Source organism: Pleuronectes platessa, chromosome 3 (genome assembly GCF_947347685.1).
Source record: "Pleuronectes platessa chromosome 3, fPlePla1.1, whole genome shotgun sequence".
NCBI lineage: Eukaryota > Metazoa > Chordata > Actinopteri > Pleuronectiformes > Pleuronectidae > Pleuronectes > Pleuronectes platessa.
Window position 1 is genome coordinate 3,928,753 of NC_070628.1, and position 23,954 is coordinate 3,952,706.

At 41.4% G+C, this 23,954-nt stretch overlaps 3 protein-coding genes across 5 annotated transcripts in view; all 3 read left to right on the forward strand.

Moving 5' to 3' along the window:
- Positions 1–4,762, forward strand: part of LOC128436855 (sialoadhesin) — a 129,848-nt gene extending 125,086 nt beyond the window's left edge. For 2 of the 3 annotated variants that reach the window (XM_053418753.1, XM_053418750.1), the window contains one exon: positions 961–4,762. In XM_053418753.1, the coding sequence (XP_053274728.1) occupies positions 961–1,041 (81 nt within the window). In that variant the 3' untranslated portion in view covers positions 1,042–4,762. The remainder of the gene's footprint in view (positions 1–960) is intronic. The other variant, XM_053418751.1, reaches the window with a different exon arrangement.
- Positions 4,763–7,558: 2,796 nt separating this feature from the next.
- LOC128436858 (B-cell receptor CD22) lies at positions 7,559–13,891 on the forward strand. Its single transcript, XM_053418756.1, has 12 exons — positions 7,559–7,736; positions 8,162–8,518; positions 8,654–8,667; positions 8,822–8,875; positions 9,820–9,845; positions 9,926–10,176; positions 10,249–10,479; positions 10,607–10,867; positions 11,088–11,172; positions 11,303–11,360; positions 11,962–12,050; positions 12,391–13,891. Exons 1-11 carry the CDS (start codon positions 7,682–7,684, stop codon positions 12,040–12,042), a joined length of 1,473 nt encoding a protein of 490 aa, XP_053274731.1. The 5' UTR covers positions 7,559–7,681; the 3' UTR covers positions 12,043–12,050; positions 12,391–13,891.
- Positions 13,892–17,338: 3,447 nt separating this feature from the next.
- On the forward strand, positions 17,339–22,622 carry LOC128436857 (cell adhesion molecule 4). The gene is made up of 9 exons (XM_053418755.1): positions 17,339–17,518; positions 17,955–18,311; positions 18,448–18,669; positions 19,592–19,948; positions 20,021–20,251; positions 20,348–20,608; positions 20,829–20,925; positions 21,052–21,109; positions 21,771–22,622. Exons 1-9 carry the CDS (start codon positions 17,464–17,466, stop codon positions 21,849–21,851), a joined length of 1,719 nt encoding a protein of 572 aa, XP_053274730.1. The 5' UTR covers positions 17,339–17,463; the 3' UTR covers positions 21,852–22,622.
- The last annotated feature ends 1,332 nt before the right edge of the window (positions 22,623–23,954 follow it).

The following is a 23,954-nucleotide window of genomic DNA, read 5'->3' on the forward strand; positions in this document are numbered from 1 at the left end:
CAGCAGCATCACCTGGCAAACTGAGTCATCAGTCTAACCACACTGCTAATGTCTCATGTCTGTTGTCTAGGGAAGTCAGTGATGATCATGAATATCATCAGGCTGACTCTGGTGGTCGTGCTGGTTCCAGTGCTGGTCTGGACTCTGTGGACGAGGTAAAACAATACAAATCCATCAGTTCACAATCTGCTCTTTTACTGTCTTCTTCAAATGTCTTCAAACACTAGTTTCAGTGTTATGAAGTTAATTTTGTCAAATGTTGTGTTTGTTGTTGTTTTCGATCCAGGATGAAGAAAACTCTGAGCTTGAAATCAGAAGTGAATGAAGCTGTGATGATAGAGGTGAGAGACAGTGAGGCCAAAAGAATGACTCCATATCACTGTTTTCATCTCACCATGTTAGAGAAATAGATCAAACATTTTTTGGATCAGGTACTTTGTCTGAATCTGCCCCAAAATGTAAAAGGTTCTTTCCATTGACTGTATTTTAAAATGGACGTAGACTCTGGGTCTAGAAAGTGAAGTGAATGATACATTTAGAGTCAAATAGACGATAGAGGTGAGAGACAGTGAGGCCAAAAGAATGATTTAGTGCAGGTCACTGGTTTAGGTGGGCGGGCAGAGTCCTTGGGTCCTGATTCAGGCTCAACCCTCTCGCCTCCAAATATGATTACTTCTGGTTTCAAATAACCAAGATGGTGCCGGACAACTCGGCAGCTCACAAACCAATGGGGGATCTTATATTGCGTTGACACTTCTTTCTTGGTCCATGTCCCATCCTCCCACCAAGTTTTGTGGAAATCAGTTTATCAGTTTTTGTGTAATCCTGCTGATGAACAAACAAACGAATGGACAGGGGGCGCAACTACGTTCAAACTGTTCTGAATGAACTGTGATTATTTGCAGGTTTCATGAATAAAGTCCAGTGAGGATTAATATTTTCTCATCTCTCCCCCAACAGTCACACAACTGTCCTGAGTATGAGAACGTCGCTGCTGCAGCACAGACAGAAGACACAGAGGAGCAGGAAGACCTGGTGTGAAGCATCAGGTCAGAGCCACTGTGACAAACACAACCAAGATGGACGACTTCAGAGAACATCCGTACAAGCGAGTTTTACAGAAACCATAATGTGTAGTTATTAAATACAGGAAATCTGTCGAAGCAACAAAATATCTGAGTGTAAGCGTAGAGTTTGAGCACAAGCAGAGCAAATCTAAGTACCAGCAGGAGCTGTGTGAGTGCAAGCGCAGGGTGTTGAGTAGAAACACCAAGAAATATGAACGTGCAAGTCCAGCTCTCAAACTAAAAGACCACACTTTTGAATTCAGAGAAAAACACCCATACATTTCCTTTCTACTCAGGTGCATTGTGATTGGTTGAAAGTATGTTGAAGGCGACAGGAGGTATCTCTCTTTCCATCCCCGAGTTGCAGAATCAGCAGTTTGTGCAGCATGACCGTTAGAGCAAGAGTATTGTTGTGTTGTTTATTTTCTTTTTCTTTGTGATGGGTCCAGTTGTCCAGTTTCCGCAGCTTTATTTCTGTGAGCTTTAGTTCTGATGTGGGTTTAGGTGTTGTGCAATAGTAGTAGTAGATTTGACGTTGGCTAATTATTAATAATCATGAGAAATGATTATTAAAGTAGAAATTATTTGTTAAAAATAATTAAAAATTATAAAGCTAGTAATTAAGAATAGTAAAATAATTAATTAGAAATGATACGGTTATCAATTAATAATGGTTAAATAATTAATGAAAACAATAAAATTATCAATTAAGAATGAAACAATCTGTAATTAATGCTTATCGTAGCGGGGCACCACCCTGGTTACAGGGACCAACGAGTCAAACTATAGTTATCAGTCTCAAGTGATAAAAGTTAAATTAATAATCTCAATATTTAATATTAATGATTATATAATAAACAATGAAGGGTTTTAAGTTCGAGCACAGGCTATAGTAATCCAGCTGTATTCACATACACATGTACAAATAATCACAGAAATACAAATACTTTAATTACAAAAGTATTTATTAAAAAGGGGAAATAAAGTTAATGTTATTTCAATGATTCTTCATTTAACAAAACCAATATTTCAAAGATGGCAACAGCAGCAGCAGCACTTATCACAATGGTCACACAGGTAATACTGGGTATCTACTGGTGTGTGTGTGCGTGGTCGTGTGTGTCTGCCTGTCTGTGTCTCTATGTGTGTGTGTGGGTGTGTGTGTCTAAAGAGAAAGGGGAGTGGCTATGGCGTAATGACGAGATCACGTGGTGACGAAGTCTGGCCAGGATCAGCATGTTACGTTCACGTACTTTCAAGATGGAGGTTTATGAATGAAGCCACGTTGCGAAAAGCAAAATGGCTGCCGGTCACTGAACTTAACAAAGGGGAATGGCGTCGAGATGTATCAAGGCTCCTTAAATCTAGAATTTTCTATGCCACATGAAATATGTAAGTGTAGGTCGGGACGTGTGTAAAAACAGGTTTAGGAGAAAAGAGAGAGAGAGGGAGAGATAGAGAGATCAGGAAAGCTCTCAAAACATCGTCAGAGACAAACTTCCGGCGAAGCGGGCAGTCCAGTTACGTGAGATGTATCTTTTAACAGATGTAAATCTCCGCACAATATCTCTGACGGTAACACTTTAAAAAGGGAAGTGCCGGCTTATTACGCGCGCTTCTCAGAACATAGTAAACAAAGGAACCGGATGTGACGTCTCCAGTTCGCCACGCGTTACACGGCTAAAAACAGATCAGCGATCTACAAACAAACACTCAAATAAACATGACACGCTAAGTATTTAAACTAGTCTCTGCCCAGACAATAAAGCCTCTTACTGTGACCTTCGCGGTGTTGCTTGCGCGTGTCGCGCGGATTTTCGGGAAGTCCAGTGAATCTCGTGTTGTGTTCCTCGGGGTACATGCGGTCAGCGAATCCTCGGAATTAGGCGAGTGAAGTCCTGGCCTCTTAAGCGGGGCTCCGCTGGGTCTCGTGGTTGCAACGGAGGTCAGCGCTGGGCCGAATAGAGCGAACTTCTCTTGCTCTTGGAACGGAATTCGGCCTCGTCTCTTCTGCAGGGATGATCAGCTGTGGCGCTGTTGTGGGGATCGTGAAAAATAAAGTCTGTGATCTCGGCCGGCGAGTGGACTTCCTTTGGCGATCTCCTTCAAGTTAAAATAACAAAAAGTCCTATCAAAATAAAACGTCGACTGGATAACGAAATAAAAGAAAATGGAATTAAAACAAACGTCTGTAATTGCTCCCTAAAATTACCTCTGGATCAACTAACTGGAAAGGTCAGCTTTATCTTCAGGGAATCGGGAATGGGCCGCGATTATTGATGAGCAGCCCCTCTTATTAACCTGTGGAGGCCCAGCCTCCTTGAGGTGTGGTTCTGAGATGATGCTGGCTTTAAGCCAATTGAGTGTCAGAGGTCAGATCAGAGTGGGAACGGCCAGGAGCAGAGCAGTGGTTTCTGGGGAAACCCCAGGGATGAAGTTACTACCAGAGGAGATGCTATCTCCATGCTTGATCTTAGCTGGAAACTTTAGAGCTGGTTTCATCTTGGCTCACAGGCCTTACTTTTACGACTCATTGTGTGGATCCCACCACATGGCCAGTTCAGCAGGGACTCTTGCCCAACATAGGTTAAAGTAAGATTCTCAGATCCTACGACCCTTTGTGGGTTGGTGTGTTGGGTTTTCCTTCTTTTGTCCATTTTGCCGGCCTGTTGTTGAAGTTGTTGTCTTTTCTGCAATAATTATTATGAAACCAGCGCTTTCACAAAAATAAAACCATCGAAGGCCAGTAGCTGCTTCACTGTAAAATGTTTTCACAATGCTAAAATTTATGCAAGAATATCTATTCCTTTCTTTTCCTTTTGAGATTGAATTCGTGTATGTGTAATATATCATAATGTGCTGTTGGGAAATGTTTTTTGTGCAACCACAGACGGCCTATTTTCGGCCTATATGTGTTGTCAAAGCCTTAAAACAAGTATGGCCTTTGTCTTGAGAAAGCCTCCCGAACTCAGTCTCCCAGGGTGCAACAGGTTCCATTGTTCTGAAAGAAGCCAGAGCACAGGGAACTCACTCTCCCAGGATTCCTCAACTTAACACAGAGGGGTGAAAAAACCTCAGGGTCAACTCCTATTGGTCACACTGGCCCCTGACCTGTGAGGTCACCAGGCCAATATAAGGAGAGGTTCCCCCCAAATTCTTCTTCTTTCTCCAATCCTTCTGAGGGCCAAAGGCTGTCCAGCTCTCTTCTCCTCCTGCATCGGAGAGAGGGAGAAACCTGATTTCTCCAGCTCAGCTCTTCTTTTCCCACCCAACGAGAGGAGGTCAGAGGTGCAGTTTCCAACTCATCTCTTCAAGGAAACCTTTACGCATCTCAAGCTTCTACAAACTCCTAGCAGCGACTCGATGTCCTGTGGGTAAGATTCAACGGCAACTGAACTGCACAGCCACAACAGAATCGCGAATGCAGAACCTTACCACACAAAGCCAGGAGATGTCACAGAACTGCAAACGGCACAGCAACTTTCTCCCTTTCTAATGACTGGTAACATACTGGGCTTAATAATTATACTAGACTAAGCCAGACTGTTTATTTGATTCTTTGCAGTGTTTATAAGTTATATATATGTGGTGATATAGTGTTTATAAGTTAAATGAAAGTTAATGTTAGTTACTGTCTAAACAGACTCATTTAAATATGTTCCCGCTACCAGTTGTAAAACCACTTCTGAAGAAAAGGGGGGGGGGGGGGGGGGGGGCTGGGAACTTTAGCGGGGCCAAACCACCATTTTGTAAGCAAGCTAAGGAGGGTGTGAATTTCAGTCAGCCAATTTGGGAAGCACCCTAATTTACACACACACACACACACACTCACATACACATCTTTGTATGGCTAGTACGTTTGTTAGTAATTTGTGTTTTTATACTTTATTATATTCATAATAAATGCTTTTCTTTCACAAATGTTCTTTCATTAATGTTGCAAGAGTGAATTTTGCCAACCTCTACACTGTCAAGAACTCCATTACCTTCACTGTTCATTATATAATCTTTAATAGTAAGTATTGAGATTTCTAATCGAATTAGATCTAAATGACACTGATCTTAATCAATAAATTGGCTATCTTTTCCCTACCTTTGAAGGGTGGTGCCCCGAGGTAACTAACCAACTAAAGTTATGATCTAATAATAATATTTTAAATATTAATGCTTTAAATTTTATTTTGATAACCAAATTCATTGAATGCCTAATGGCACACCATTCGATGGTATGCCTTTTTAGGCATTATTGCACAGCAATGCAAAAGGAAAAGAAATAGGACATTTTTACCGAAGTAAATAGGCTGAATATACAAAAACAATAATAGAGGATGCTGAAAATTAAATAGACATGTTGAATAAAAACAAGGAAGTGTGTACAATTGAGTATTTTGTGTACCGTGGATGCGAAAAGTATTGAAGTGGAAACACAAGTCAAGACTGTACCTTGTGGTGGTTGTGTGTTTGTCCAATAGGTGGCACCAGTTCACCACGTTTCCTCCAGGTATGAGCATTGGCTCCAGTGTTGAGTTGCTCAGGTGAGTTTGATCCTCTGTAGATTAAATGTATTTATATCTTTAACCGAATATCCGGATTCTCTGTGAGGAATGGGGGGGTGGGGGTGTTAACTGATCAGCTCATAATCAATAATATTGATAATCATTATCTGATACAACATTCTCCTTCTGTGAATGACCTGACGACTCACTTCCCCAGCGTCTCTCTCTCTCTCTCTGACGATTTATATTCATGCAGCCGATGGAATTTTGCAGCTCTCCAGGGAGGACAGGGACTAAATGGCAGAGAGTCCAGGTTATTAGTTTGAGTCTTTGCCTCTGACACCTCCTGCTGTGTTTGATTCTCTCTCTCCTACACAGTGACTCTGTCTATTCTATGACACACAACCCATAAATGAAACTTCAGGAGCTGTGCAGAAAAGTTTAAATCGGCTGGAGATTTTAAATTGAATGAATTATACAGTTCTGATGATGGGGAAACAAAAACCAGGCTTTCTTAAAAACCTGCTGCCATTAAAACACATTGTGTCTCCTGACTCATGCACAACACATTTCAGTCTAGGACAACACAAACACATAAACAGCTGGGAACAGCAGGAGCGCCACATGGTTTCATGGTCTGTCGTCTGCTGAACTCTTTCAACTAAAGCTGATGTCGCGTTTGAAAATGCAAACAAAAGTCAAAACAGTTAGATAACGTTGAAACAAACAACATTTTAACGGCACTTCCTAAAACAAAAGTGTTCAAGTGTAAGGGCTGAGAACTGTGTCCTGGAATTCATGCTTTCATTTCCATGTATTTCATGGATTGAGTGAGGATCCAGACTTTCAGGCCATGGAGATCACAGACTGTAAATAAACATGGACGATTCCACTTCCTCCCACTGTCCAGAAATGAAACCAAAATGTCCTCGATAAGAACGACGGCCATCTTGCCATGAAGACGCTATTTGAGATTCTGCTTAACCAATGGAGAGTCAGTCTGGGCTGTCAAATCAGAAACATGAACACATGAATGTACATCACTGCGATCAGAACGACCTCAAGGGACAGAAACCATCTTTGAGAAAAAATGTATTTCACACATCCACGTGTAATTGGTGCAACTGTAATCCACAAAGATTAACATTTGATTAGATTGGGGGTGGGGAGGAAAATAGATTTCAAAGACAGGAAGCACCGACGGTTAAAGTAGAAAGAACAAAGGAGAAAAGATTGACACATGGAGAAAACTAAAAAGAGAAAACAGGTGAAGAGACGTTCAAGACAATCAGGTGGAAGTGAGGAAGATGGAGCAGACAAACCAGAGAGACATGAAGGAGAGGAACAGGAGAGGACCAGAGTGAGAGACGGACGACAGGAAACGAAGAGAACAGAGCGAGGCGGAGAGGAGAGAGAGAGAGAGAGAGAGAGAGAGAGAGAGCGGAAGAGAGCATATTACTCGTGGCAGACTCTGTGATGGAGTTAATGGGGTTTAGCCACTTCCTATATGTCATTACTGCCTTAACTGTCCTTCTTGACAAGCGTGAAAGAGGAACGTGAAATAGCCCTGTTTTAGCAATTTTTTTTGTTTTCCTGTATTTTATTTGTTATCACATCTGAGTATATTCAGTAAAATTGCCTTTTCTCAGATGGTCTGACAGCAACATGACAACAGCCTCAATTTCCATCAGATTTCTTATTTCGTTTACAGGAAATTTAACAAGGATAGTTAAAAAAGACAGGCTGTTCAATGCTGCTTACAGCTTCAGTTGAGGAAGATTCAGGTTTGGTACAAACAGACACTACAGTCGTTTCTCATGCTCTGTTAAATTAAGAAATTCATAGTTTGTACAAACCACAAGTTACTTCTTTGTTGTAGGTTTAATCTAACACCATCGAGCTCAGCAGCAAGCATGTAAGTGGAAAGAGGAAGGAAGGAAGGGGGGGGGGGTTTAACAGTTTAAATTTATCTTTCTCTGACAGAATCTGTCTTTCTTCTCAGACTCTTCTGTGTTGTAGGTAGACGTGTCTGTGATGTGACTGAGTTTCATCTTGTGCACATTATTCATCTGTGGACATTTTTCTTGTTTGAAGTCACAGACGAGAGCAGCAGCTACTATGAGTGTAACTGCAGCAGCCAGTGGATTTGTTGTCCTTCTTCTCACTGTGACAGGTACTGTACCTCTACATTCATGTTGTCACTCTATTTTACACTCAGACAGTAAAAATATAAATGAACCCTTTCTTAATTTTCAGATCACCACCTGTAAAGTGATGCAGAAAGAAAATATATGAATGAATTATCATCAGAATTATTGTTTTCATCTTTGTTTAGAAGTTTCAGGCAGATCAAGGTTTCTATCGAAGAGAGTCTGAAATATTCTTATTCTTATCCTTATTCTTCTTCTTCTTATTATTATTATCATCATGACTGAGTTCTTCTCCTCTCGATGCAGGACTTGTCATCAGTGTGTGGAGTCATTAGTTGAAATGCTATGGAATGCTGCTCATGGAAATGTGTGTTTCTTTTCTACAGAAAGTAAAAAGTAAACTAAGTGTTCTCTGGTGTCGTTATGAATCTGATTCTCTGTGTTACAGTGGTACAGTGTGAGAATGGCTGGGATGTGAGTTACACTTCTACTGAGATCTGTGCCGTCAGAGGATCAACAGTGGACATTACCTGTACCTACACATACCCATCCACAGTTAATAACCATGATACTACAGTTCAGGAAACTTTCTGGTTCATTAAAGAGAGTAATGGGATTCACGTTGATCTAAGGACTGATCCGGAGTATTCAGGTCGTGTGGAGAATCTCTGTGGAAACAACAAGTGCACTCTGAGAATCACTAACCTGAGAGAGAGCGACTCAGCTGTGTACAAGTTCAGGTTCACAACAAACCAACCTACTGGGAGTTTAACTGGTTCAGCTGGAGTCACTGTTTCTGTCACAGGTAACATTTACATCTGAACATTCATTCATTTATTTCCTACATCTTGTTTGGTTCACTTGAGTGTGTCTGTGCACTTTTATATGCATGTGTGTGTTTCAGTTTGGACTAAAATTTATTTCTTATTCTCACACACAGGTTTGCATGTGCAGGTGGGCAGATCAGTGATGTATTACTCTACTAACCAGGCAGAGCTCAGGTGTCAGAGCAGTTGTCGTCGTCCTGATCATCTGAACTACGTCTGGTACGAGAATCAACAGAAGATGAAGGAAGGAGCATCTTATTCAGGTTATTTTCTTTATACAGACAGAGTTTCCTGTGCTGTTAAAGGACTCGAGGATTTCCGCTCTCCGTCAATGTGTGAGTTTAATCTACAGTATTTCACTAACATCACCATCTGCTGGAGTATTTGAGATAATGCATTGTACCATAACTTCATGTGTCTTTAAATACTTTTTTCTGCATGTGAATATTGAACAATTGGGATACTACTGTCAGTACTGACAAACTAGTGTAGTACTAGTACTGGTATTCTGCTTGTGAAAATTAAGATTGGAGACATGACTGCTCCCCAGAAGTGAAGCCAAAGCATCATGATCGCCCCCTGGTGGCTGGCTGCAGCATAAAACATATATCCTGTCTCCTCCATGTTAGTGGGAAGGACATGGACCAATCTAAAAAGTCAAATAAATTTTTCTCAAAGATTTTGGTGTCATTTTAGGTTCTTATCACACTGTATTGTTCATGTGTCTCATCAGTTTGGTTTAAATTTATTATTTGATGAAATTAAAATTAGATTAAACTTCATGATTGACAGCTGACGCTGACTCAGGATTGGTCGAGCTCATGTATGGGCGGGACCTTGATACTGTGGCTCCATCTCCGGATCACTACTGTGCAGACTGTGGTTCCAAATGTGAAAGATGGCAGCGTTGGTATCCAGGATATTTTGGCTTCATTTCTGGAGAGTGGGAGGAAGTGGAGACGTGTCGTCCATCTTTGGTCGACTCTGCATAAAAGACACAGATCTTTTCCTCCATATTGACCAGTTTGCTCCATTATAAGAGCAACTTATACAAGGTCCCTCATGTTCCTCACCTCCAACAGTGTGTTTCTCCCTCACACTGAAGTCTAAAGGGAACTTCACTGTGTTTTATGTGAACTGAAAGTTTCCTCTTCTTGGCATCGTCATCATCTTAAAATGAAAACCTGCCGACTGGTGATTCACCAGAGAAAATACATGGAGTTAGTTTTATAAATGTATAAGTATATCTTCTGATTCTCTGATGTTCTCTGTGTTACAGTGGTATGGAGTCAGAATGGCTGGGATGTGAGTTACACTTCTACTGAGATCTGTGCCTTCAGAGGATCAACAGTGGACATTACCTGTACCTACACATACCCATCCAGGTTGAATCACCGTGATACTACAGTTCAAGAAACTTTCTGGTTCATTAAAGAGAGTAATGGGATTCACGTTGATCTAAGGACTGATCCAGAGTATTCAGGTCGTGTGGAGAATCTCTGTGGAAACAACAAGTGCACTCTGAGAATCTCTAACCTGAGAGAGAGCGACTCAGCTGTGTACAAGTTCAGGTTCACAACAAACCAACCTACTGGGAGTTTTACTGGTTCAGCTGGAGTCACTCTGTCTGTCACAGGTAACATTTTCATTAGAGTCAGTTTGAAATGTTAGTGTGTATGTTGAAATAAAATCACATGTTTGTTCACAGACCCTCAGCTCCAGGTACATGTGAGGAGATCAACAGCCAATCCATCTTCTACCTGGACAGAGCTGACCTGTCACAGCAGGTGTCAGCTCCCTGATCATCTTTCCTACGTTTGGTACAATAACAATAAACCTGTTGGACAAAAAAAATACTTTCACCTCCGACACTTTAATGCTGAAGACAGCTATCATTGTGCTATAGAAGGACAGGAGCGTTTCCCATCTCCTACAGTGTGTGAGTTTACTCCTCCTCATGAAGCTACAATAATGTGGATAAATTGAAATATAAACTTTTAACAAATAATAAAGAGATTGTTTTGATTGTATTCTCATCCTGTGTGTTAATATAAACTATCCTTCAGACGCTCCAAAGCCTCCCTCTGTGTCAGTGAGTCCCTCTGGTGAGATCATGGAGGGCAGCTCGGTGACTCTGACCTGCAGCAGTGATGCTAACCCAGCAGCTAACTACACCTGGTACAAGGCGGACGAGGACTCACCAACAGCATCAGGACAAATCTTCACCATCACTAATATCACAGCTGAACATGGTGGAAAGTATCAGTGTGAGGCCCAGAACACACACGGACGTAGTAAGGCCACCTTACATCTGACTGTTGGAGCAGGTGATTTTACAACTCTGACTTTTACGGCCTACACCCCCCCCCCTCCTTTTAATTGCACCAGAACCTAAAACCATCAATACTCAGGATTTCCAGATGTGTCACAGCTGTATATCAAGCCCATCATATTGCACATGAACAATACTGACTGACCAACAGCATCACCTGGAAAACTGAGTCATCAGTCTAACCACACTGTTAATGTCTCCTGTCTGTTGTCCAGGGAAGTCAGTGATAATCATGAATATCATCAGGCTGACTCTGGTGGTCGTGCTGGTTCCAGTGCTTGTCTGGACTCTGTGGACGAGGTACAACAACACAAATCCATCAGTTCACCCTCTGCTCTTTGACTGTCTTCTTCAAATGTCTTCAAACACTAGTTTCAGTGTTATGAAGTTCATTTTGTCAATCTTGTGTTTGTTGTTGTTTTCGATCCAGGATGAAAAAGACTCTGAGCTTGAAATCAGAAGTGAATGAAGCTGTGGAGATGATAGAGGTGAGAGACAGTGAGGCCAAAAGAATGACTCCATATCACTGTTTTCATCTCACCATGTTAGAGAAAGAGATAAAACATTTCTTGGATCAGCTACTTTGTCTGAATCTGCCCCAAAATGTAAAAGGTTCTTTCCATTGAACGTATATTAAAATGGACATAGACTCTGGTTCTAGAAAGAAAGTGAATGATCCATTTAGAGTCAAATAGACCATAAAGCACTGCAGGCATTGGGTCATGGATACCGTGTGATGACAGCTAGCACTGGGTGCAGGTCACTGGTTTAGGTGGGCGGGCAGTGTCCTTGGGCCCTGAGTCAGGCTCCACCCCCTCTCCTCCAAATATGGTTACTTCTGGTTTCAAATAACCAAGATGGCGCCGGACAACATGCGTTAACACTTCTTTCTTGGTCCATGTCCTGCCCTTCCACCAAGTTTTGTTGAAATCAGTTTTTCAGTTTTTGTGTAATCCTGCTGATGAACAAACAAACAAATGGACAGGGGGCGCAACTACGTTCAACTGTTTTGAATGAACTGTGATTATTTGCAGGTTTCATGAATAAAGTCCAGTGAGGATTAATATTTTCTCATCTCTCCTCCATCAGTCACACAACTGTCCTGATTATGAGAACGTTGCTGCTGCAGCACAGACAGAGGACACAGAGGAGCAGGAAGACCTGGTGTGAAGCATCAGGTCAGAGCCACAGTGACAAACAGAATCAAGATGGACGACTTCAGAGAACATCCGTACAAGCGAGTTTTACAGAAACCATAGTGTGTAGTTATTAAATACAGGAAATCTGTCCAAGCAACAAAATATCTGAGTGCAAGCGCAGAGTTTGAGCACAAGCAGAGCAAATCTTAGCACCAGCAGGAGCTGTGTGAGTGCAAGCGCAGGGTTTTGAATAAAAACACCACGAAATATGAACGTGCAAGTCCAGCTCTCAAACTAAAAGACCACACTTTTGAATTTAGAGAAAAACACCCATACATTTCCTTTCTACTCATGGTTTCCTGTTTTCTTTTATCCTCAGGTGCACTGTGATTGGTTGAAAGTATGTTGAAGGCGACAGGAGGTATCTCTCTTTCCATCCCCGAGTTGCAGAATCAGCAGTTTGTGCAGCATGACCGTTAGAGCAAGAGTATTGTTGTGTTTTTTATTTTCTTTTTCTTTGTGATGGGTCCAGTTGTCCAGTTTCCGCAGCTTTATTTCTGTGAGCTTTAGTTCTGATGTGGGTTTAGGTTAAAGGAAGATTCTCAGATCCTACGACCCTTTGTGGGTTGGTGTGTTGGGTTTTCCTTCTTTTGTCCATTTTGCCGGCCTTTTGTTGAAGTTGTTGTCTTTTCTGCAATAATTATTATGAAACCAAGGCCAGTAGCTGCTTCACTGTAAAATGTTTTCACAATGCTAAAATTTATGCAAGAATATCTATTCCTTTCTTTTCCTTTTGAGATTGAATTCGTGTATGTGTAATATATCATAATGTGCTGTTGGGAAATGTTTTTTGTGCAACCACAGACGGCCTATTTTCGGCCTATATGTGTTGTCAAAGCCTTAAAACAAGTATGGCCTTTGTCTTGAGAAAGCCTCCCGAACTCAGTCTCCCAGGGTGCAACAGGTTCCATTGTTCTGAAAGAAGCCAGAGCACAGGGAACTCACTCTCCCAGGATTCCTCAACTTAACACAGAGGGGTGAAAAAACCCCAGGGTCAACTCCTATTGGTCACACTGGCCCCTGACCAGTGAGGTCACCAGGCCAATATAAGGAAAGGTTCCCCCCAAATTCTTCTTCTTTCTCCAATCCTTCTGAGGGCCAAAGGCTGTCCAGCTGTCTTCTCCTCCTGCATCGGAGAGAGGGAGAAACCTGATTTCTCCAGCTCAGCTCTTCTCTTCCCACCCAACGAGAGGTGGTCAGAGGTGCAGTTTCCAACTCATCTCTTCAAGGAAACCTTTACGCATCTCAAGCTTCTACAAACTCCTAGCAGCGACTCGATGTCCTGTGGGTAAGATTCAACGGCAACTGAACTGCACAGCCACAACAGAATCGCGAATGCAGAACCTTACCACACAAAGCCAGGAGATGTCACAGAACTGCAAACGGCACAGCAACTTTCTCCCTTTCTAATGACTGGTAACATACTGGGCTTAATAATTATACTAGACTAAGCCAGACTGTTTATTTGATTCTTTGCAGTGTTTATAAGTTATATATATGTGGTGATATAGTGTTTATAAGTTAAATGAAAGTTAATGTTAGTTACTGTCTAAACAGACTCATTTAAATATGTTCCCGCTACCAGTTGTAAAACCACTTCTGAAGAAAAGGGGGGGGCTGGGAACTTTAGCGGGGCCAAACCACCATTTTGTAAGCAAGCTAAGGAGGGTGTGAATTTCAGTCAGCCAATTTGGGAAGCACCCTAATTTACACACACACACACACACTCACATACACATCTTTGTATGGCTAGTACGTTTGTTAGTAATTTGTGTTTTTATACTTTATTATATTCATAATAAATGCTTTTCTTTCACAAATGTTCTTTCATTAATGTTGCAAGAGTGAATTTTGCCAACCTCTACACTGTCAAGAACTCCATTACCTTCACTGTTCATTATATAATCTTTAATAGTAAATATTGAGATTTCTAATCGAATTAGATCTTTTCCCTACCTTTGAAGGGTGGTGCCCCGAGGTAACTAACCAACTAAAGTTATGATCTAATAATAATATTTTAAATATTAATGCTTTAAATTTTATTTTGATAACCAAATTCATTGAATGCCTAATGGCACACCATTCGATGGTATGCCTTTTTAGGCATTATTGCACAGCAATGCAAAAGGAAAAGAAATAGGACATTTTTACCGAAGTAAAAAGGCTGAATATACAAAAACAATAATAGAGGATGCTGAAAATTAAATAGACATGTTGAATAAAAACAAGGAAGTGTGTACAATTGAGTATTTTGTGTACCGTGGATGCGAAAAGTATGGAAGTGGAAACACAAGTCAAGTCTGCACCTTGTGGTGGTTGTGTGTTGGTCCAATAGGTGGCACCAGTTCACCACGTTTCCTCCAGGTATGAGCATTGGCTCCAGTGTTGAGTTGCTCAGGTGAGTTTGATCCTCTGTACATTAAATTCATCTTTTTAACCGAACATCCTGATTCTCTGAGGGGAAGGAGGGATAATATTCTATTGATACAACGTTCTCCTTCTTTGAATGACCTGACGACTCACCTCCCCAGCGTCTCTCTCCTACACAGTGACTCTGTCAATTCTATGACTTTCAACCAATAAATGAAACTTCAGGAGCTGTGCAGCAAAGTTTAAATCATTCCTCCGAGCTGTGCGTTAAACGGCTGGAGATTTTAAATTGAATGAATTATCCAGTTTCTGATGATGGGGAAAACGAAAACCAGGCTTCTTAAATACCTGCTGCCATTAAAACACATTACGTATCCTGACTCATGCATGAACAAGCAGAACAAAACGTTGCACAAAACAATTCAACACAAACACATAAACAGCGGGGGAACAGCAGGAGCGCCACATGGATTCATCATCTGTCGTCTGCTGAACTCTTTCAACTAAAGCTGAAGTCGCGTTTGAAAATGCAAACAAAATTAAAAACGGTTAGATAACGTTGAGACAAACAACATTTTAATGGCACTTTCTGAAATAACAGTGTTCAAGTACGAGGGCTGAGAACTGTGGCCTGGTATTCAAGCTTTTATTCTGCTCAACCAATCGAGAGTCAGTCTCAGCTGTCAAATCAGAAAAATTAACACTTGAATGTATATCACTGCGATTAGAACGACCTCAAGGGACAGAAACCAACTTTGAGAAAAAATGTATTTCACACATCCACTCACATGGAGGGTGTATGACCTGGACTGGAGCCAGCCACCAGGGGGCGGTCAACATGATTTGGCCACACTTTTGAGGGAGCTGGACCTTCAGCTGATGTTTTATACATATTTAAGACTGTTTTTAAAGAACTGTTCATAGTCTCCGTGAATTCAGATACAGCAAGGGAATATTAGGATTAGCTTGAAATAGCTAACTGTTTACACGTTTTAATTCTGAAGGAAAAAAGATTAAAATGGTTGCGTAACCGCGTATTTGCCATGTATGGGAAGTTTGAAAGGTTAAAAGTTAGCAAGGGAGTGTGCGGCTTAGAAAATGATTAATTGTCAAGTCAGTCATGTATTTGGTGTAACTGTAATCCACAGAAATGAACATTTGATTAGATCGGGGGTGGGGAGGAAAATAGATTTTAAAGACAGGAAGCACCGACGGTTAAAGGAGAAAGAACAAAGGAGAAAAGATTGAGACATGCAGAAAACTAAAAAGAGAAACTGGTGAAGAGATGTTCAAGACAATCCGGAGGCATCAGAGATCGAGAGACAGGCCAGGTGAGGAAGATGAGAATACAACCAGAGAGAGATGAAGGAGAGCAACAGGAAATGGAGAGAACAGAGCTAGCCGGAGAGGAGAGAGAGAGAGAAAGAGAGAGAGAGAGAGAGCGAGAGAGAGGGGGGAATCCTAATTAAAACACTGAGATGCAGTTTTCAGTTGTTGGACTGAAGGACGTCCACAACTTACTGACATGACAGGATTTCTGACACACATTCTCATTTGTATAGTTCCTGTTTTACTTTCTTTTGTGACAAGCATGAAAGAGGAAAGTGAAATAGCACTTTTTGGACTTTTGGTCAGTAAATTGTCTTTTCTCAGATGATCTGACAGCAACATGACAACAGACTCAATTTCAATCAGATTTCTTATTTCATTTAACGGGAAATTTAACAAGGATGATGTGACTGAGTTTCATCTTGTGCACATTATTTATCTGTGGAGGTTTTTATTGTTTGAAGTCACAGACGAGAGCAGCAGCTACTATGAGTGTAACTGCAGCAGCGAGTGGATTTGTTGTCCTTCTTCTCACTGTGACAGGTACTGTACCTCTACATTCATGTTCTCACTCTATTTTACACTCAGACTTCTGATTCACCTGAATTATCATCAGTATTATTTTGTATCTTTGTTTAAAAGTTTATATCGTCTAGAGCTCAAAACAATACGGAGTCTCAAACATGTTATTGTGAACTGGAGTCTTGATTCTTCGGTGGATGTCCTCTCAGGCACCGGAGAATTCGTCTCTCACCAAAAACCTGAGTGTTGAATAGTAAGAGTCCCTGCACCTTCCAGCAGGTCAGCAGGGTGACCTCACACTTCCACATGATGTAACAGAATCTGAGCAAAGCAGGAAGTGTGCTTGTAGCTTGAGAAGCAAAATGGCCGACAGGATGCAGACAGGTAAAAAAAACTCTCCACAGAGTAGATTCACCAGAGAGGACGACTGGGTACCTCCCCCTACTGGCTAGAAAAGGTCACAGCGGGTCACCCAATGAGCCACTACATTGTTATACAAAGTGTGAAATATCTTTCTCTATAGCACTTATACAATATCAAATATTGCAGCCTTAACAATGTGTTTTCGCTGCTTTTCTAGTGTGGTCTACACTTGCGTGTGGTGTGAATGTGTGTATATAAGGTGGCCTGACGTCTGGTTCAAGTCAACTGGAAGCTAAAGGTATAGTAATTAAATTATTTCCAAGTTCAAAGTAGCAAAATAACAAATTAATGAAAATCAACAAACTGAGGAGAGTGCAGTTGAAAATCTGTTTCTCTGCAGCGTCTTTGTCTCTCGTCAACACCTGGTTCCATTGACCTCATTCTGCTGAACGTGACGTCACTGGCTGGTTTCAGTCTCAGCTGGTCAGCTACAGTTTGATAGAGGTTTGATATGAACAGCCACTGAAGTTGTTTTTAACACTCGCACAAACCACAGTTTGCACAAACCATAGTTTGATCTATCAGCATCGGGCACAGCATGCAGGTCGGTGTAAAGTGGAAAGAGGAAGGAAGGGGGGGTGTTTAACAGTTTAAAATTATCTTGCTCGTACAGAATCTGTCTTTATTCTCAGCCTCTTCTGTGTTGTAGGTAGACGTGTCTGTGATGTGACTGAGTTTCATCTTGTGCACATTATTTATCTGTGGACGTTTTTCTTGTTTGAAGTCACAGACGAGAGCAGCAGCTACTATGAGTGTAACTGCAGCAGCCAGTGGATTTGTTGTCCTTCTTCTCACTGTGACAGGTACTGTACCTCTACATTCATGTTGTCACTCTATTTTACACTCAGACTTCTGATTCACCTGAAGTGAGTTTGAGAAAGAAAGTAAAAATATAAATGAACCATTCATGCATTTTCAGATCACCACCTGTAAAGTGATGCAGAAAGAAAATATATGAAGGAATTATCATCAGTATTATGTTGTATCTTTGATTAGAAGTTTCTATCGTCTAGAGCTTAGAATATTATAGAGTCTGAAACATGTTATTCTTATTATTATTATTATATCATCATGACTGAGTTCCTCTCCTCTCGATGAGGACTTGTCATCAGTGTGTGGAGTCATTAGTTGAAATGCTATGGAATGCTGCTCATGGAAATGTGTTTCTTTTCTACAGAAAGTAAAAAGTAAACTACGTGTTCTCTGGTGTGGTTATGAATCTGATTCTCTGTGTTACAGTGGTACAGTGTGAGAATGGCTGGGATGTGAGTTACACTTCTACTGAGATCTGTGCCGTCAGAGGATCAACAGTGGACATTACCTGTACCTACACATACCCATCCACATTTAATAACCATGATACTACAGTTCAGGAAACTCTCTGGTTCATTAAAGAGAGTAATGGGATTCATGTTGATCTAAGGACTGATCCGGAGTATTCAGGTCGTGTGGAGAATCTCTGTGGAAACAACAAGTGCACTCTGAGAATCTCTAACCTGAGAGAGAGCGACTCAGCTGTGTACAAGTTCAAGTTCACAACAAACCAACCTACTGGGAGTTTAACTGGTTCAGCTGGAGTCACTCTGTCTGTCACAGGTAACATTTACATCTGAACATTCATTCATTTATTTCCTACATCTTGTTTGGTTCACTTGAGTGTGTGTGTGCACTTTTATATGCATGTGTGTGATGTCAGTTTGGACTAAAATGAATTCCTTATTCTGACACACAGATTTGCATGTGCAGGTGAGCGCATCAGGGAAGTATGACTCTTATTACTGGGCAGAGCTCAGGTGTCAGAGCAGTTGTCGTCTTCCTGATCATCTGAACTACGTCTGGTACAATAATCAACAGAAGATGATGGAAGGAGAATCTTATACAGGTTATTTTTATTCTGAAGACAGAGTTTCCTGTGCTGTTAAAGGACTCGAGGATTTCCGCTCTCCGTCAATGTGTGAGTTTAATCTACAGTAATTCACTAACAGAACCATCTGCTGGAGTATTTGAGATAATGCATTGTACCATAACTTCATGTTTCTTTAAATACTTTTTTCTGCATGTGCACATTGAACTCTTGGAATACTACTGTCAGTACTGACAAACTAGTGTAGTACTAGTACTAGTATTCTGCTTGTGTAAATAAAGATGGAAGACATGACTGCTCCCCAGAAGTGAAGACAAAGCATCTTGATCGCCCCCTGGTGGCTGGCTGCAGTATAGAACATACATCCTGTTTCCTCCATGTTAGTGGGAAGGACATGGACCAATCTAAAAAGTCAAATACATTTTTCTCAAAGATGGTCTCTGTCATTTTAGGTCATTCTTATCTCACTCTATTTAATTTGTCATTTGATGAAATGAAAATTAGATTCAACTTCATGATTGACGGCTGATGCAGACTCATGATTGGTGGAGCTCATGTATGGGCGGGACCTTGATACTGTGGCTCCATCTCCGGATCACTACTGTGCAGACTGTGGCTCCAAATGTGAAAGATGGCAGCGTTGGTATCCAGGATATTTTGGCTTCATTTCTGGAGAGTGAGAGGAAGTAGAGACGTGTCGTCCATCTTTGGTCGACTCTGCATAAAAGACACAGATCATTTCCTCCATATTGGCCAGTTTGCTCCATTATAAGAGCAACTTATACAAGGTCCCTCATGTTCCTCACCTCCAACAGTGTGTTTCTCCCTCTCACTGAAGTCTAAAGGGAACTTCACTGTGTTTTATGTGAATTGAAAGTTTCCTCATCTTGGCATCGTCATCATCTTAAAATGAAAACCTGCCGACTGGTGATTCACCAGAGAAAATACATGGAGTTAGTTTTATAAATGTATAAGTTTATCTTCTGATTCTCTGATGTTCTCTGTGTTACAGTGGTATGGAGTCAGAATGGCTGGGATGTGAGTTACACTTTTACTGAGATCTGTGCCTTCAGAGGATCAACAGTGGACATTAACTGTACCTACACATACCCATCCAGCTGGAATCAACTTGATACTACAGTTCAGGAAAGGTTCTGGTTCATTAAAGAGAGTAATGGGACTCATGTTGATCTAAGGACTGATCTGGAGTATTCAGGTCGTGTGGAGAATCTCTGTGGAAACAACAAGTGCACTCTGAGAATCTCTAACCTGAGAGAGAGCGACTCAGCTGTGTACAAGTTCAGGTTCACAACAAACCAACCTACTGGGAGTTTAACTGGTTCAACTGGAGTCACTCTGAATGTCACAGGTAACATTTACATAAGAGTCAGTTTGAAATGTTAGTGTGTATGTTGAAATAAAATCACATGTTTGTTCACAGACCCTCAGCTCCAGGTACATGTGAGGAGATCAACAGCCAATCCATCTTCTACCTGGACAGAGCTGACCTGTCACAGCAGGTGTCAGCTCCCTGATCATCTTTCCTACGTTTGGTACAATAACAATAAACCTGTTGGACGAAAAAAATACTTTCACCTCCGACACTTTAATGCTGAAGACAGCTATCACTGTGCTATAGAAGGACAGGAGCGTTTCCCTTCTCCTACAGTGTGTGAGTTTACTCCTCCTCATGAAGCTACAATAATGTGGAAATAATTTAATTTAAATTGTATTCTCATCCTGTGTGTTAATATAAACTTTCCTTCAGACGCTCCAAAGCCTCCCTCTGTGTCAGTGAGTCCCTCTGGTGAGATCATGGAGGGCAGCTCAGTGACTCTGACCTGCAGCAGTGATGCTAACCCAGCAGCTAACTACACCTGGTACAAGGAGGACGAGGACTCACCAACAGCATCAGGACAAATCTTCACCATCACTGATATCACAGCTGAACATGGTGGAAAGTATCAGTGTGAGGCCCAGAACACACACGGACGTAGTAACACAACCTTACATCTGACTGTTGGAGCAGGTGATTTTAACACTCTGACTTTTAAAGCCTACACCGCCCCCCCCCCCCCCCCCCCTTCTTTTCATTGCACCAGTACCTTAAACTATCAAAACTCAGGATTTCCAGATGTGTCACAGCTGTATATCAAGCCCCTCATATTGCACATGAACAATACTGACTGACCAACAGCATCACCTGGCAAACTGAGTCATCAGTCTAACCATACTGCTAATGTCTCCAGTCTGTTGTCTAGGGAAGTTAGTGATAATCATGAATATCATCAGGCTGAATCTGGTGGTCGTGCTGGTTCCAGTGCTGGTCTGGACTCTGTGGACGAGGTAAAACAAATCCATCAGTTCACCCTCTGCTCTTTTACTGTCTTCTTCAAATGTCTTCAAACACTAGTTTCAGTGTTATGAAGTTCATTTTGTCAAATGTTGTGTTTGTTGTTGTTTTCGATCCAGGATGAAGAAAACTCTGAGCTTGAAATCAGAAGTGAATGAAGCTGTGGAGATGATAGAGGTGAGAGACAGTGAGGCCAAAAGAATGACTCCATATCACTGTTTTCATCTCACCATGTTAGAGAAAGAGAGAAAACATTTCTTGGATCAGCTACTTTGTCCTAATCTGCCCCAAAATGTAAAAGGTTCTTTCCATTGACCGTATATTAAAATGGACGTAGACTCTGGGTCTAGAAAGTGAATTGAATGATCCATTTAGAGTCAAATAGACCATAAAGCACTGCAGGCATTGGGTCATGGATACTGTGTGATTGACAGCTAGTACTGGATGCAGGTCACAGGTTTAGGTGGGCGAGCAGTGTCCTTGGTCCCTGAGTCAGGCTCCACCCCCTCTCCTCCAACTATGGTTACTTCTGGTTTAAAAAAAAACAAGATGGCGCTTCACAACATGTCAAAAATAGAGACTTCAAAATGGCAGCTCACAAACCAATGGGTGACTTCATGGTGCGTTGACACTTCTTTCTTGGTCCATGTCCCGTTCTTCCACCAAGTTTTGTTGAACTCAGTTTATCAGTTTTTGTGTAATCCTGCTGATGAATAAACAAACGAATGGACAGGGGGCGCAACTACGTTCAAACTGTTTTGAATGAACTGTGATTATTTGCAGGTTTCATGAATAAAGTCCAGTGAGGATTAATATTTTCTCATCTCTCCCCCATCAGTCACACAACTGTCCTGAGTATGAGAACGATGCTGCTGCAGCACAGACAGAAGACGCAGAGGAGCAGGAAGACCTGGTGTGAAGCATCAGGTCAGAGCCACTGGGACAAACAGAACCAAGATGGACGACTTCAGAGAACATCCGTACAAGCGAGTTTTACAGAAACCATAATGTGTAGTTTTAAATACAGGAAATCTGTCCAAACAGCTAAATATCTGAGTGCAAGCGCAGAGTTTGAGCACAAGCAGAGCAAATGGAAGCACCAGCCGGAGCTGTGTGAGTGCAAGCGCAGGGTTTTGAATAAAAACACCACGAAATCTGAACGTGCAAGTCCAGCTCTCAAACTAAAAGACCACACTTTTAAATAAAGAGGAAAACACCCGTACATTTCCTTTCTACTCATGGTTTTCTTTTCTCCTCAGGTGCACTGTGATTGGTTTAAAGTATTTGGGAGGGAACAGGAAGTATCTCTCTTTCCATCCCCAGTTGCAGCAGCAGCAGTTTGTACACCATGACCTTTAGAACAAGAGTATTGTTGTGTTGTTTCTTTTCTTTTTCTTTTCTGATGGGTCCAGTCGTCCAGTTTTCTTAGCTTTATTTCTGTGAGCTTTAGTTCTGATGTTGGTTTAGGTTGAAGGAAGATTCTCAGATCGTACGACCCTTTGTGGGTTGTTTTGTTGGGCTTTCCTTCTTTTGTCCATTTTGCTGGCCTGTTGTTGAAGTTGTTGTCATTTCTGCAATAAATATATCATTTTTTGTGTCTTATACATGATATTAAGGTGGTTATTAAATTGATAATGAATTATTATGTATCGTGATTTTATGATTCTTCTTAAATAAAAGGTTTTTGGTCTTTTGTTTTCACTCCTTATCTGTCTGTTTGTTTTGGAGCAGAATTACACCAGAAAAATAAATACAGATTTTTCCTCAAACTCACAAAATTTGATAAAGGGGCGGAGCCAGGGGCATGTTTGTGTCATTTTCTTTATAATTGTGAGATTGAAAAAATTCAGGATTATTTAGAGGACTGTTTTCTATGAGTGATTGAACTCTGATGCAGCTTGATTGAATTGAGGGAGATGAATTGAGGGAGGCTGGCATGTGCACACATAGACACCAAAGGGGGCTGGAGCCACTGCCCTTTTTCCTTCCTCGAGAGAAAGTGCCCTTTATTAAATAAAGTAACATTATATTCCTGTTTACTCACAGCTTCCCTGTCAAACAAATATATTGAAATACAACAAATACTAATACTAATACTACATATCAGGTGGGGAGATTAGACTAGTCTCTGTAGCCTCACTCCCTCCACGTCTCCTGCACAGAGCTGAGCACTGGAGCTGTGGACATTTCTCCGTTATTAGAAGCATCGAGACTCGGACTCTGAATAATTCTAACAGCGCTGCTCCAGGACAGACACTCGTTAAAGATCCGGTCTGTGTCAGAGTCTCTGACGGAGTCTGCTTCCTCCTCACTCCTCCTCTGACCTGCGCTCACTTTACACTTTAACATCTAAAACCAGCATGCACCTGGTTCATCCTGGAACATAAATATGAATTAAAGTTCATAAAGTTCAGTTCTAAATGTGATGATAAGAGGAACAAAGTCACTTGTTGACCTGTGGAGTAATTGCCTCAGTGCAGTGGGGCTGCTAAGGGGGGCCAGGTGGGGCCAGGCAGGGCCACCTTGATACAGTAAAGCCAATAATTAGAGTTTGTCCTTTTAAGCTTTAGGTGCAGGACACAAGTCTGAACTGAACCCTAATCCTAAACCAGTCATAGACTGACTGTTGTAATTGAAAACCTTATTTTGTAAGATAAAGCACAACTGTAATAACAGTAAATGTCTATAATACTTTTTAAAGCACTTTCTAAAATAAAAACTGATTTCATATTTGTCTGACTGATTTGAATAACTGATGAATAAGCAGCCATGGGACATTGTGGATGTGGAACATTTTGAGTTTTAAATTTAGATGATTCTGTAGCAAAATACTTAAATCAGGAAACACTGGTGGTGACAGGAAAGGTTTGCAAAGCGGCTCCGGGGGAACACAAGGTCTTCTCCGGCTTAAAGGGCCATGATGTCCGATATTATAAGACACTAATGTTACGATAAGTTTCAGTTCAAGGACTGAGCCCCGGAGCTGTTTATGCTGAGAGGAGCCGTGCGAGGACGGGGACGG

Coding starts and splice junctions, on each gene's coding strand:
- LOC128436857 (XM_053418755.1), top strand. CDS start 17,464: ATGAGTGTAACTGCAGCAGCCAGTGGATTTGTTGTCCTTCTTCTCACT. Junction 17,519..17,954: donor CCTTCTTCTCACTGTGACAG/GTACTGTACCTC, acceptor TCTGTGTTACAG/TGGTACAGTGTGAGAATGGC. Junction 21,110..21,770: donor AAGCTGTGGAGATGATAGAG/GTGAGAGACAGT, acceptor CTCCCCCATCAG/TCACACAACTGTCCTGAGTA.
- LOC128436858 (XM_053418756.1), top strand. CDS start 7,682: ATGAGTGTAACTGCAGCAGCCAGTGGATTTGTTGTCCTTCTTCTCACT. Junction 8,876..9,819: donor TTTCCGCTCTCCGTCAATGT/GTGAGTTTAATC, acceptor TCTGTGTTACAG/TGGTATGGAGTCAGAATGGC. Junction 10,177..10,248: donor AGTCACTCTGTCTGTCACAG/GTAACATTTTCA, acceptor GTTTGTTCACAG/ACCCTCAGCTCCAGGTACAT.